We start from the raw sequence: 14,365 nt of genomic DNA, 5'->3' as shown, positions 1-14,365 counted from the left end.
CATTTATATGCCGCCCTTCTCACCCCAAAGGGGACTCAGAGTGGTTTACAAGATATATATACATACAATATATTGTATTATTAGCATAGTACAATATCAGTATTAAATATTACTATATTGTACTATACCATTATATTGTAATATTATTAGGAATTCATATTGATATCAGTATTAAATATTACTATATTGTACTATACCATTATATTGTAATATTATTAGGAATTCATATTAATATCAGTATTAAATATTACTATATTGTACTATACTATTATATTGTAATATTATTAGGAATTCATATTAATATCAGTATTAAATATTACTATATTGTACTATACCATTATATTGTAAAATTGTTAGTAATATTACATGTAATATAAATATATAATAATAATATCATATCAGTATTCGTAGTATTATATTGAATTACATCATAATATTATAAATGTAATATTATAAATATAAAGTGAAGACAGAGGGGAGCAGAAGACATTTCCATCTTGTCTTCTGCCTATATACGACTAAAATGATCAAGGGTCTGGAGAACAAGCCCTATGAGGGGCGGCTTAAGGATCTGGGCATGTTTAGCTTGAAGAAGAGGAGGCTGAGAGGAGATATGATAGCCATGTATAAATATGTGAGAGGAAGCCACAGGAAGGAGGGAGCAAGCTTGTTTTCTGCTTCTTTGGAGACTAGGACGCGGAACAATGGCGTCAAACTACAAGAGAGGAGATTCCATCTGAACATGAGGAAGAACTTCCTGACTGTGAGAGCCGTTCAGCAGTGGAACTCTCTGCCCCGGAGTGTGGTGGAGGCTCCTTCTTTGGAAGCTTTTAAACAGAGGCTGGATGGCCATCTGTCAGGGGTGATTTGAATGCAATATTCCTGCTTCTTGCAAGGGGGTTGGACTGGATGGCCCATGAGGTCTCTTCCAACTCTTTGATTCTATGATTCTATATCATCAGTTGGGAGCCCTCTTCTCCCTCTTTCACCAACTGGTGCTCTGGCCAGGGTGAAGACAGAGGGGAGCAGAAGACAGTTCCATCTTGTCTTTACTAATAATATAAGATAGTATATTGTATATACATATAATATTTATAATATTATAATGTAATACAATATAATACTAGTAATAATAATACATTATAATTATAATTATATATTTACATCATATGTAATATTACTAAAGAGGCCCCCGGTGGCGCAGTGGGTTAAAGCACTGAGCTGCTGAGCTTGTTGATCGAAAGGTCGCAGGTTCGATTCTGGGGAGCGGCGTGAGCTTCCGCTGTCAGCCCTAGCTTCTGCCAACCTAGCAGTTCGAAAACATGCAAATGTGAGTAGATCAATAGGTACCGCTCCGGCGGGAAGGTAACGGCGCTCCATGCAGTCATGCCGGCCACATGACCTTGGAGGTGTCTACGGACAACGCCGGCTCTTCGGCTTAGAAATGGAGATGAGCACCACACCCCAGAGTCAGACATGACTGGACTTAATGTCAGGGGACTACCTTTACCTTTACCTAATATTACTAATAATATTACAATATAATGGTATAGTGCAATATAGTAATATATAATACTGATATTGTACTATACTAATAATATAATATATTGTATGAAAATATATCTTGTAAGCCACTTTGAGTCCCCTTGGGGTGAGAAGGGCGGCATATAAATGCCGTAATATATATATATATATATATATATATATATATACACACACACACACACACACACACATATATACATACACACACACACACAATATTATAATATTATAAATATATTATAATATTATAAATAAAGCCAAGAAAAGCCTGGTGAGATCTTTTGCTGTTCCTGAGTATTAGGATTTCTTTGAAATATATATATTTTTGATGTATAATATCATGTATAATATCATGATGTCTTATGCTGCTTATGATGTCTTATACTGCTTAATGTTTTTTGTCTGTTATCTTTTATGTATACTGATTTGTTGGAAACCGCCTTGAGTCGCCAATTGGCTGAGAAAGGCAGTATACAAATACAGTCAATAAATAAACAAATAATTGTTCTGAATTATATCCTTAAAAAGTAGGGATATGTAATATATTTCAAAGCATAATGAATATTAAGTATTGCACTGATTTATTTTGCTCTTATACCACCTTTTGAATATTGATATCATTATGTGCCTTTGTGCTGTATGAAGCTCATTAAACAGAGTAGCAGACTTCATACATATAAAAATATAAATATTTAGCCTCCTTAAACCCCACTTTTGGGGGGGGGGGAAAGTGGGTTATAAAGGAAGCAATTGATCACTATAAATTAGTTTTAGATTGACAGATTATTTTTAATTTTAACTACATTTAGCCTAGCCGTAGATTTTAAAGTGTGTTGTCCTATTGATAATGCTTATGTTATTGTTTTATTGTTTTGTTGTTTTTAAATTGCTTGTATTGTTGTTGTTGTTGCTTGTATTGTTGTATTTTGGGCTCGGCCTTATGTAAGCCGCACCGAATCCCCTGGGGAGATGGTAGCGGGGTATAAATAAAGTGTTATTATTATTATTATTATTATTATTATTATTATTTTCCTTAGAATGGTTATGTGGATTGTCCTCATTGCCATATCATGAGGACTCTGGATTGGATGAAAGGGCAACTGATGGAAGTTGCAGGCACCAATTTACTAAAATCACTTATTTATTTATTTATTTATTTACGACATTTATATGCCGTCCTTCTCACCCTGAAGGGGACTCAGAGCAGCTTACAAGGTATATATTACATACAATATATTATATTATTAGCATAGTACAATATCAGTATTAAACATTACTATATTGCACCATGCCACTATATCGTAATATTATTAGTAATATTAGACTGTGGATTCTTGTTCATTGCCCATAATGTGACTATTGGTATCCTTTCACATGCCTTGTGACACACTGATAATTCCAACACACTATTATTGGCCAGACATGAAATGCCTTACAAATTTAAATCACCTATATTTCATAGTTGTTAAACATCTGCTGATTTTTTCCCCTACTCTTTAATGGTTGCTTTCAACTTTTTCAGCCTGTAATGAATAATGATAAACACTGCTTCGAATGCTATGGGTATGATATCATCATTGATGACAAGCTTAAGCCATGGCTTATTGAGGTAAACAGGGTTATGTTCTCTCTGTACATTTCCTCTTAAGAATTGTGTGGACCTTGAGATCCAATAAACCCATCACTTTATAAAGAAAGACTTTAAAAAAAGTGGGTAGCAAGGAAATTTTGATAACATTGGAGTAATTTTCTCAGAATAATCAATGTGTCCATGAGTACTGCACTCCAACACCTCTATTTCTGAGCTCCCTGTCTGATACAGGTGCCACCTTTCATGGAGCTATCACAAGCAGGAAAACAGTGCTTACCAAACATGGATCTGGGAAGACATGTTACTTCCTCAGTGCAGCTGTGTTGGTATTTTGTCTGAGGAAAAATCATATCCCTGACCAAGTTCAAGTTCTTTGTAGATTTCCTGTGGCATTTGCAATGCTCATTATTTTATTAATACACAGAGTAAGAGTTCAAATACGAGGGATATTTTTTAAGTAAGGTCCGTTTTGTTGTAGACACTAGTAGTTCGCGCGCATACCGCAACGAGCGCGTGCATCGTGTACCGGCATGCCTCAGAAACAACTGTGCTCAATTTCCGCTCTGTAGCTAACCTGTACGGTTCTGTTCTGTGCTTTAAAAATGTTTAAGACTATCAACTCACTCGCCGCATGTGAGGTTCGCTCAGTGAGACGGTTTTTGTCAGCAAGGAACCTGCCTGCTGCAGAAATTCATCGACAGATTTGTGAAGTATACGGTGATACTGTTATGAGTGAAAGCAAAGTGCGTAAGTGGGTACGACAATTCAAAGATGGCTGTGACAACGTCCATGATGAGGACCGCTCTTCTTTGATTACATACTATTTGATTTGATCACACACTCAAATTTTTGGGTTTTGTGGTCCTCTGTTAGAAGTTTCGGGACCCAACGGGAGCACAGTTTCCTAAACATTAGGTGTTCAGAAACAATGTTGTAAAGCACTGATCCCGATACGTCGGGAAATTCGTTTGTGAAGCGCCTGTTCTCACGAATCCTCGCTTCAACTGAAGCCACCAAATCGTCTGTAATCAAAGAATGGCGACTGGAGCGGTCCTCATCATGGACGTTGTCACAGCCATCTTTGAATTGTCGTACCCACTTACGCACTTTGCTTTCACTCATAACAGTATCACCGTACACTTCACAAATCTGTCGATGAATTTCTGCAGCAGGCAGGTTCCTTGCTGACAAAAACCGTATCACTGAGCGAACCTCACATGCGGAGGGTGAGTTGATAGTCTGAAACATTTTTAAAGCACAGAACAGAACCGTACAGGTTAGCTACAGAGCGGAAACTGAGCACAGTTGTTCCCGAGGCATGCCGGTACACGACGCACACACTCGTTGCGGTATGCGCGCGAACTACTAGTGTCTACAACAAAACGGAACTTACTTAAAAAAATACCCTTCGTATTTTCAGTCTTACTGTAAATCTCTTTCTTACATTATCTTTAAATTTTACAGGTATGTTTTTCAGGTTGTATTTTTATCACAATGATTAGTTTAGTGTTACTCTAATTTTTTATATTTGTAGTTTATGGTTTGTGCCACAATCTGTTCCTGGTCTTGTTTTTGCAGAGAGACTGCAGCTTCTCCATTTTGTGCTCCCAAGTATAAAGTCTGTTTGATTTCTCTATTGGCTATCTGCTCATTAGTTCCTTGGCATATTTAGTGTGACTCCTTAGCAAAAGCATTTCTGCCCTAAGAAACCCTACTAACAGCACTGTTGCCATCAGCATTCTTGCTTTTCAAGAACATGCATTCCCACCACTGTGGAAAGATAGTGCCATTAGTGGTTTGTACTTTGTGCAAAGCTATAATTATTAAGAATTAAGGTTTACTATTAACAAATAGGTATGTTATTTTATTATTTATTATTTAAAACATTTATATTCCACCCTTCTCTCCTGCAGGGGACTCAGAACGGAGCACAACATATATACAGCAAACATTCAATGCCGGGACATAAAGCCATAAATATACACAAACATTAAAATAACTTATATTCACATTAAAAATTGCTTACAAAACCATCTCAGGACACCATTTTGCCTCACTGCACTGTCCCAAAGGCTTAGTCCCACAGCCATGTCTTCACAATTCTTCTGAAGGACAGGAGGGAGGGGGCTGATCTAGTATTGCCAGGAAGGGAGTTCCATAACCGTGGGGCAATCACTGAGAAGGCCCTGTTTCTCTTCCCTGCCGAATGCGTCTGTGATAGTGGCGAGACTGAGAGCAGGGCCTCCCCAGAAAATCTTAGTGTTCTTACATGCTGCTTCCTTGCTCCGACTTTACTTCTCCTGTCAGTGGGTACAATTCCAGTGGTTCTCAACCTGTGGGTCCCCAGATGTTTTGGCCTTCAATTCCCAGAAATCCTAACAGCTGGTACATTAGCTGAGATTTCTGGGAATTGTAAGCCAAAACACTTGGGGACCCACAGGTTGAGAACCATTGAATTAGACCAAAAAGTATCTGCCAGTGATTTGTTTAGCATTACATTGGAATTTGGATATCTGGGTTGTTGTTGTTTGATAAATTAAAATCATTAGCCGAGAACCAACCATGGTTTATGATTTTGGCTTGTGAGGAAAGCAACAAGCCAGTGATTCAGGTTTGCACATAAGGTACGATTGGCAGCTTAATAATTCATGAAGTGCAACCATTGCACCATTCTGTTGCATAAATAAGATTTTTCTTTGTAGTGAAAATGGTGGGTAGTAATCTGCTTTCTTCCTTCCATAGGTCAATGCTTCTCCATCTCTTACCTCCAGTACCGCCAATGACCGTATACTCAAATACAATCTTATTAATGATACTCTCAATATCGCTGTACCTAATGGAGAAATTCCAGATTGCAAATGGAATAAATCACCTCCAAAGGAAGCTCTTGGGAATTATGAGGTTTTGTAAGTATTAAAAAGGATAGCTTAGCAGCTGCACACTCCTTGCACTGAAATTTCATGTGCTATGTTTTCCATTAAAACCATTATTTTAACTTCTTTAGACTCAATACTATTTCATTAGATGGGAATTTGATTTCATTTTGGAGATCAAATGAGTACCATTATTCAGATATCAGGGAAATCTGTAGTTTGTTAAGAAGGAAATTGATAGAGCAGCTGTCTGTGAGATAAGTGGAGAGGGTTTGAGATTGTGGCTCATTTATGAGGGTTGAATGAAAAGTAATGCCTCCACCTTCGCTACTTGGGTTTGGATAGGAATATTTTAATAAATCAAACGCAGACATATTCCTTAGAATGTTCTCTTTAACTACCACTATTCACTTTTCCACATAATCACCAGACAATTGGATACATTTTTGCCAACGATGAACAAGTTTTCTGAAGCCGTCACAGAAGAAGTCAACACTCTGTTTCCGCAACCAGTGTCTCACAGTTCTCTCAAAGTCTTCATCAGAAGCGTAATGATGTCCCCGCAGATCTTCTTTCATTATCGGGAACAGATGGAAGTCAGACAGTGCTAAATCTGGACTGTATGGAGGATGTCGTACAGTGGCGAGATCCAGTTTCTGAAGTTTCAAGTCTGTGCGCTTTCATTTCAGGCGTCTGCATCCTGGGTACCCATCATGCACAGATCTTCTGATAGCCAAGCAAAGCAATAATGTGACCCACACGTTCTTGTGAAATGACGATTATGCTTGAAATTTCTCTCTGAGTGATACGACGATCATCCTGAATCAATCTGTCAACCTTTTGCTTGTGAAACTGGGTGGTTGCTGTCACAGGACGTCCAACTCTTTGTTTCTCACGCAAGTCAGATGTTCCCACCTCAACATCTTTAAACTTACTCGCTCAATGAGGCACAGTACTCACATCATCACAATCACCATAAACAGCTTGCATTCTCTGATGAATCTCCTTTGGAGTGACACCTTCTGCTGTCAAGAATTCAATGACTGCACATTGCTTAAGTTGCATTGACCGACCGTCTGCGCAGGATTCCATACTTCACACTTTAACAGCACAACCGTTCAATGCTGAACCTCAGTAATGTATGTGCTAAACAGCAGCTTAAGATCAGATGTTGCAAATATTTACAGACAATCCCAATCGCAAAAAACTCATGATTTCCTAATACAAGAAAGAAACTCAACAGCCCCCCAGATATTGGTCAAATCAGTGCAGCTTATGGCGAAAGATGACAGTCTACTGCTGTAGACCAATAATAGCTGTGGGGTCATTTGTTCCTCAACACTGTCTAAAATAAAAGTCCAGGTGGATAAAAAAGTCTACTCATAAAAATGATTTGGGCACAATGCAGTAAAGCAGAGTATAATGGCACAAAAGAAAGATGGTGACATCATAAAGTCCATCACATGGTTTATTTAAAGAAGGCATGTTACAATTGTGATATTCAGAATGATGAATGAATGAATGTTATTATACAGTCACAGACCTGGAGTAATTCAGAATAATGAAGCCCAGAAACACTGTAAGTGTAAGTAAGTATGTATGTATGTGTAAGTATGTATGTATGTATGTAGGTATGTATACACACATATATACTATACAGTATAGCTATTCCAGCTTTTTGAAATACTTGGCAGCTATTATGTCTCACACTGCCATATTTGCACTGGTCGGTTTTGCTTTAGATATGAGAAATACAGGCCACCTGGTCTGCTGAAGCTATGCAGCAGAGAGGATTTGAGATAACAGCACTGTACAGCAGCAGGTACTGGCTTGTTCAGTAGACTTTCCTCTACAGTTCCATTTTGGTGGGAAGCCTTAGCATTGAACGGTTGTGTTAAAGTGCGAAGTATGAAACCCTGCACAGACGGTCAGTCAGTGCAACTTAAGCAATGTGCAGCCATTTGGGGTGTCACCCCAAAGGAGATTCATCAGAGAATGCAAGCTGTTTGTGGTGATTGTGTTGATCTGAGTACTGTGCGTTGTTGGGCGAGTAAGTTTAAAGATGTTGAGGTGGGAACATCTGACTTGTGTGACAAAGAGTTGGATGTCCTGCGACAGCAACCACCGAGCTTCACAAGCAAAAGGCTGACAGATTGATTCAGGACGATCATCGTATCACTCGGAGAGAAATTTCAAACATAATTGGCATTTCACAAGAACGTGTGGGTCACATTATTGCTTTGCTTGGCTATTGGAAGAACTGTGCACGATGGGTATGCAGGATGAGAGAACTGTGAGATACTGGTTGCGGAAACAGAGTGTTGACTCCTTCCGTGACGGCTTCGGAAAACTTGTTAATTGTTGGCAGAAATGTATTCAATTGTTTGGTGATTGTGTGGAAAAGTGAATAGTGGTAGTTCTAAGGATTATTTCTGTTGAGATTAACTTCACAATTCAGCAGCAGCTCAATTGCACAACTTCAGCGCTTTCCAGTAGCTTCTTCCTGCACAGTATTCTCAGTCAACTGCTTCCACAGCCGGCAGTCACTCTGGAACCTTTTACATACACTTGAGCACATGCCCGGCCATTGTCAGTTTTACCATTGTCTTTCCCCCAGTCTAGATGATATTACGAATTTACCACAGCATACAGTTATGCTTGTCTTAGCAGACAGGTTCTTTTAATTACATATAGCCTTCGGCGAACAACATCACAGCACAAGGAGAGAGAATACACTGTACATGACTTCCTTATATACTATTCATTTACACATAACAATCACTGATTGGTTCCCAACTCATTGACTTAACTCAAACCCAGGATCGCATCATTCACAATCACCTGGACTAGGCCATAACACATTCCCAAATGAAGTTCTATATACAGTTAATGCAACCTCCCTTCTCTGGTGGTGGAGAAGGGGCTGCATCTCCCGGCTCTCTGCTCGCGGTGGCCCTCCCTGGAGCCCATGCTGCTCCGGGGGCATTCCGTATCGCCCTGTGCCGCGCCCGGCTCCAGCCGGGGGCACCAGAAGCGTCTGCTGGGACGTTAGCGTTAGGCCCCGCGGCTGTCTTTCCTCCTCATCACTCTCTGCCCCGGCTCTCCAACTCGCCTGCGTTTTAGGCCGTGCTCCGGGTCCCCGGTCGCTCCTCTCCTCTGCACTCCACACCGATTCCCCCCGGGGTTGTGGTTCCTCTACCAAGGGGGCCAGCCGCTCTATCACCCTCGACATCACTGCGAGGGTGGTTTCCATGGCCGCCACCTTTTCCTCCAAATACTCCATCCTCTGCGGAGAGGGGAAGTCTAGCCCACTGCTTTCTCTCGCTGCCACCTCTGCCCCCTTCACTTGCCTCTGGGTCACCCCGTTGGGCCGGGCATAAGCAGTCGATGAAGCCAAGGCAGCCACTCTCTCCAGCTCCTCCTCCGCATTCTCGAAAGGGGAGTCTGGCTTAATGTAAGCTCACAGCAGCTGCTCCCAATAACAACACAGGACGCCAATCCGTAATCAATCAGGAACTTTTACTGCTGGACATTCATACACGAAGAAAGCCAGGATTGGCCGGCAGCCGCGGTTCAACCCTTATATACCCTCCCTCACAATTGAATTCCCCTTTCCCGCCAACCGAGAGACCCGCGCAATATTCCCCACCAAATACCAACTGCTTCCCCCCAAGGCCACCAGCTGCACATTCTTATCAGCATCACATGTCAGGATCCTGGTTTTTTGCGCCAAGACTCAAGGCCTGGAAACCGGTTCCTGACAACTCAGCATTTCCAATAGAAGCCTATTAGCAGTGCATGACTCAGCTATATTACATTACAATACATTGTAAAACCTGACAATTTCTGCATTTGATTTATTAAAACATTCCAATCCAAACACAAGTAACGAAGGTGGAGGCATTACTTTTCATTCAACCTTCATACATTGCTGGAAGGAGTACCTCAGTGTTGATTAGACTCTGATGTGTATTTCTACATAAAGCTATATATTCAAAATAATGAGTTGCTCTTATTCTGTTTTATGACAGAGGGATGATGAGTGAACAAGCACATACTGTACTGTAGTCATTGCAGTTACTGGAGATTTACACATGTATTTCCCTCATAAATCGCTCTGTGTACAAAAAAACTAGAAGGCTGAACAAGACACTTTTTCTAGAAATAAGCATTTTAATATGTAGTGTCTCATCTTTTTAAACATAAAGCAGCATGTTCAGTTGTGCAACATCCTCATCATCAATCTGTAATGGTTAGGTCAGAGCTGCACCCTTTGGCTTTGGTTCACTGCATCACTCCTTTTGAGCCAAGTGATTGATTGATGCCTTTGTCCTTTTCATTAGGTATGATGAAGAGATGGCACAAAGTGAGATGTCAGATCGTGACTTGCGAAGTCGTTCTGGGCAGCCCATGGGGTTTAAGGGAAACCGTGCCAGAGACACTGGGAAATCAGGGCCCCTTACATGGAAGTAGCTGCAGAATATACCGAAGATTGATGCTTCCTGGATTTTGGGGCTGCGGTCTTGGCAGGATGTTGCTTTGAAATGAATCCACAGATTTGGATGACCTTCTCTTTTGCAAAATACTCATATGGGGGAGTAACTTTGTTCAAAGAGGACAGAATATTTTCTTTTCTTCTGTATTGTCAGCAGAGGTCTGTACGCAACTGATTCAGTGCCATTATACAAACATCTATATAATTATGTGCAGTTGCTACGAGATTTGTTATGCCGCATGCTCTATCAAGAAATGGTAATATATAGTATGAGTTAATGCAAGTGGGATTCAACTTTTAAAAATAAACAGACGGGTTTCCAGGATGCATTGATTTCTTTTAAATAGGCGACTCCTTTTTTCACATCTCTGACTCATTGCAACAAAAGTATTCATTCCAAAATTAGTGAAGACAAGTTGGATCTACACTGCCATATAATGCAGTTTCAGAATACAAGATTAACTGCATTGATTATATGAGTCTACACCGTTAATCTGTATTCTGAAACTGCATTGTATGGCAGTGTAGATCTAGCCTCTCTCCGAAGGGGTCAGTATTATCCCCCACGTTGTTTAACATCTACATAAAACCACTAGGGGAGATCATCTGGAGTTTTGGGGTGCGGTGTCACCAGTACGCAAATGACGTCCAATTCTGTCACTCCTTCCCACCTGTTACTAAAGAGGCTGTTCAGGTCCTGAACCAATGTTTGGCCGCTGTGACGATCTGGATTATTTATTTATCATGTCATCAGCAACCATACCATTGTATTACATATCTAACAGAACAAAACAAACAAACAGATTAAAAAAAAACACAAGTTTTGCAAACTTGGTAGTTGATTAAATGTCCTTTGACCAGTATCTGGCCACTTGGAGTGCTTCTGGTGTTGCCGCAAGAAGGTCCTCCATTGTCCATGTAGCAGGGCTAAGGTTGCATTGGAGCAGATGGTCAGTGGTTTGCTCTTTTCCGCACTCGCATGTCGTGGATTCAACTTTGTAGCCCCATTTCTTAAGGTTGGATCTGCATCTCGTGGTGCCAGAGCGCAGTCTGTTCAGCGCCTTCCACGTTGCCCAGTCTTCTGTGTGCCCAGGGGCGGGGGGTCTCTCATCTGGTATCACCCACGGATTGAGGTTCTGGGTTTGAGCCTGCCACTTTTGGACTCTCGCTTGCTGAGGTGTTCAGGCGAGTGTCTCTGTAGATCTAAGAAAACTATTTCTTGATTTAAGTCGTTGACGTGCTGGCTGATACCCAAACAAGGGATGAGGTGGAGATGTCTCTGCCTTGGTCCTTTCACTATTGTCTGCTACTGTGGTGCAATTCCAGCTAAGCATTGTAATTTCTCCAGTGGTGTAGGGCGCAGACACCCTGTGATAATGTGGCATGTCTCATTAAGAGCCACAGCCACTGTTTTAGTGTGCTGAGATGTGTTCCACACTGGGCATGCGTACTCAGCAGCAGAGTAGCATAGAGCAATGGCAGATGTCTTCACTGTATCTGGTTGTGATCCCCAGGTTGTGCCAGTCAACTTCTGGATGAGGGCGAACAAATTGAAATGGAATCCAAACAAGACAGAGGTACTCCTGGTCAGTCAAAAGGCCGAACAAGGCATAGGGTTACAGCCTATGTTGGACGGGGTTACGCTCCTCCTGAAGATGCAGGTTTGCAGCTTGGGTGATCCTGGACTCATTGCTGAGCTTGGAACCCCAAGTTTTGGCATTTGCACAGTTTTAAAACTTGTGTGCCAGCTGTGCCCATACCTTGGGAAGTTTTACTTGGCCACGGTGGTCCATGTTCTTGCTACATCCCGAATAGATTACTGCAATGGGCTCTATGTGAAGACTGTTTGGAAGCTTCAAATGGTCCAACGGGTAGCAGCCAGGTTACTAACAGGAGCGGCGCTCAGGGAACACACTACTCCTCTGTTGTGTCAGCTCCGCTGGCTGCCAATTTGCTACCTAGCACAATTCAAAATGCTGGCTTTAGCCTATAAAGCCCTAAATCATTCCAGCCCAGCTTACCTGTCGGAACGTATCTCCTCCTATGAACCATCTAGGGGCTTAGGATGGTCTGGGGAGGCCCTGCTCTCGATCCTGCCTGCCTTGCAAATGCGATTCACAGAGACAAAGGACAGGGCTTTCTCAGTGGTGGCCCCCTAGCTATGGAACTCCCTCCCCAGGGATATTAGATCACACACCCCCCCACTCCTGACTTTCTGAAGCTTTTGAAAATGCAGCGGAATATATAACACGGAACTATGAATTATGAACTTGCAATAGCCAGACGATGTTACTAGATAACGTTTTTAGCAAGATGACACCCATGATTATATGCTTTTAACGGTTTTTATTTATGTTTTATATGGTAATGTTGCTTATTTTTAATGTCACTTTTATGAATGCCTGACATCGAATTGTGCCAATCTGTAACCCGCCTTGAGTTGCCATATGGCTGAGAAAGGCGGGCTATAAATATCGTAAATAAAATAAATAAATAAATATTAAAATTCTTTCCTATTGAAAGCATGCAGACTTTCAGGTGAAAAAGACATAAAATAATAAACATGATGTCCTGTATTAAATTAAGCACATTTAAAGATGGCATTCTGCCATTTTTTATGTTTTGCCAAGAATTCGGTTTATTCAAACTAGAATGTTGGTTGTAGGACTTTAAGAGGACTTGGTGCTTTTCTGTTGTTGAGGATATGGTGACTCACCAGTTGTTTTGACTATTTATAGCGGAGACCGATCTATAAATTGAGTGCTGATACAGCAATCTCTTTCCCCACGATTTGACCTACAGCTTTTACCTTTCAGAAACATTGCCAGAATTCCAAGTATCTCTCTGCAGCATCTGGCAGCTGCACCGAAGCACTGATGCATTGCAGTAGATTTGACAGGTAGCATGTACCTTGAATTTTAAATGTTACTCCACCATTTCTTTTTGCTCAGCAGTGGCATACTGGACTCTCTTGCTTGCCAGTGTTCATAAATCTGCTTCGATTCACTGCACCTTATTTATATGTCGATACTTACTTACTTAGGCGATCCCTCGTTTTTCGAGGATTGTCTTGTCTTCCAGTGTTCTTGTGGGTCCGTAGGTGGCTGTGGAGCCCTATTCTTGCTCTGCATCTTCTTCCGCAGTGAGGGCATTGGTTTCCAGGTGCAAGGCGGTTTCAGTCGGGGTTGGCTTGACACACCTTCCTCTTGGCACGCTTCTCCCTTTCGCCCTCCATTCGTGCCTCTTCAAATTCTGTAGCACTGTTGGTCACAGCTGACCTCCAGCTGGAGCGGTCAAGGGCCGGGGCTTCCCAGTTCTCAGTGACTATGCCAGAGTTTTTAAGATTGGCTTTGAGCCCATCTTTAAATCTCTTTTCCTGTCCACCAACATTCCGTTTTTCCGTTCTTAAGTTCAGAGTAGAGCAACTGCTTTGGGAGACTGTGGTTGGGCATCCGGACAACGTGGCCGGTCCAGCAGAGTTTATGGCGGAAGACCATCGCTTCAATGCTGGTGGTCGTTGCTTCTTCCAGCACGCTGATGTTTGTCTTCCCAAGAGATTTGCAGGATTTTCCGGAGGCAGCGCTGATGGAATCGTTCCAGGAGTTGCATGTGACGTCTGTAGACAGTCCACGTCTCACAGGCATATAGCAGGGTTGGGAGGACAATAGCTCTATAAGCAAGCACCTTGGTATCCCTACGGATGTTCCGGTCCTCAAACACTCTCTGCTTCATTCGGAAAAATGCTGCGCTCGCAGAGCTCAGGCAGTGTTGTATTTCGGTGTCGATGTTGACTTTGGTGGAGAGGTGGCTGCCAAGGTAGCAGAAATGATCAACATTTTCTAATGTTACACCATTAAGCTG

At 41.6% G+C, this 14,365-nt stretch overlaps 1 protein-coding gene across 2 annotated transcripts in view; it reads left to right on the top strand.

Moving 5' to 3' along the window:
• Positions 1-10,829, top strand: part of TTLL1 (TTL family tubulin polyglutamylase complex subunit L1) — a 36,420-nt gene extending 25,591 nt beyond the window's left edge. For both annotated transcript variants that reach the window (XM_060778179.2, XM_060778180.2), the window contains 3 exons: positions 3,068-3,154; positions 5,879-6,042; positions 10,353-10,829. In XM_060778179.2, coding sequence (XP_060634162.1) covers positions 3,068-3,154; positions 5,879-6,042; positions 10,353-10,482 — 381 coding nt within the window. In that variant the 3' untranslated portion in view covers positions 10,483-10,829. The remainder of the gene's footprint in view (positions 1-3,067; positions 3,155-5,878; positions 6,043-10,352) is intronic.
• The last annotated feature ends 3,536 nt before the right edge of the window (positions 10,830-14,365 follow it).

This window comes from Anolis sagrei, chromosome 5, assembly GCF_037176765.1.
Source record: "Anolis sagrei isolate rAnoSag1 chromosome 5, rAnoSag1.mat, whole genome shotgun sequence".
Classification (NCBI taxonomy): domain Eukaryota; kingdom Metazoa; phylum Chordata; class Lepidosauria; order Squamata; family Dactyloidae; genus Anolis; species Anolis sagrei.
The sequence above is the reverse complement of the archived record's forward strand: the minus strand, read 5'-3'. Positions and strand labels throughout refer to the sequence as shown.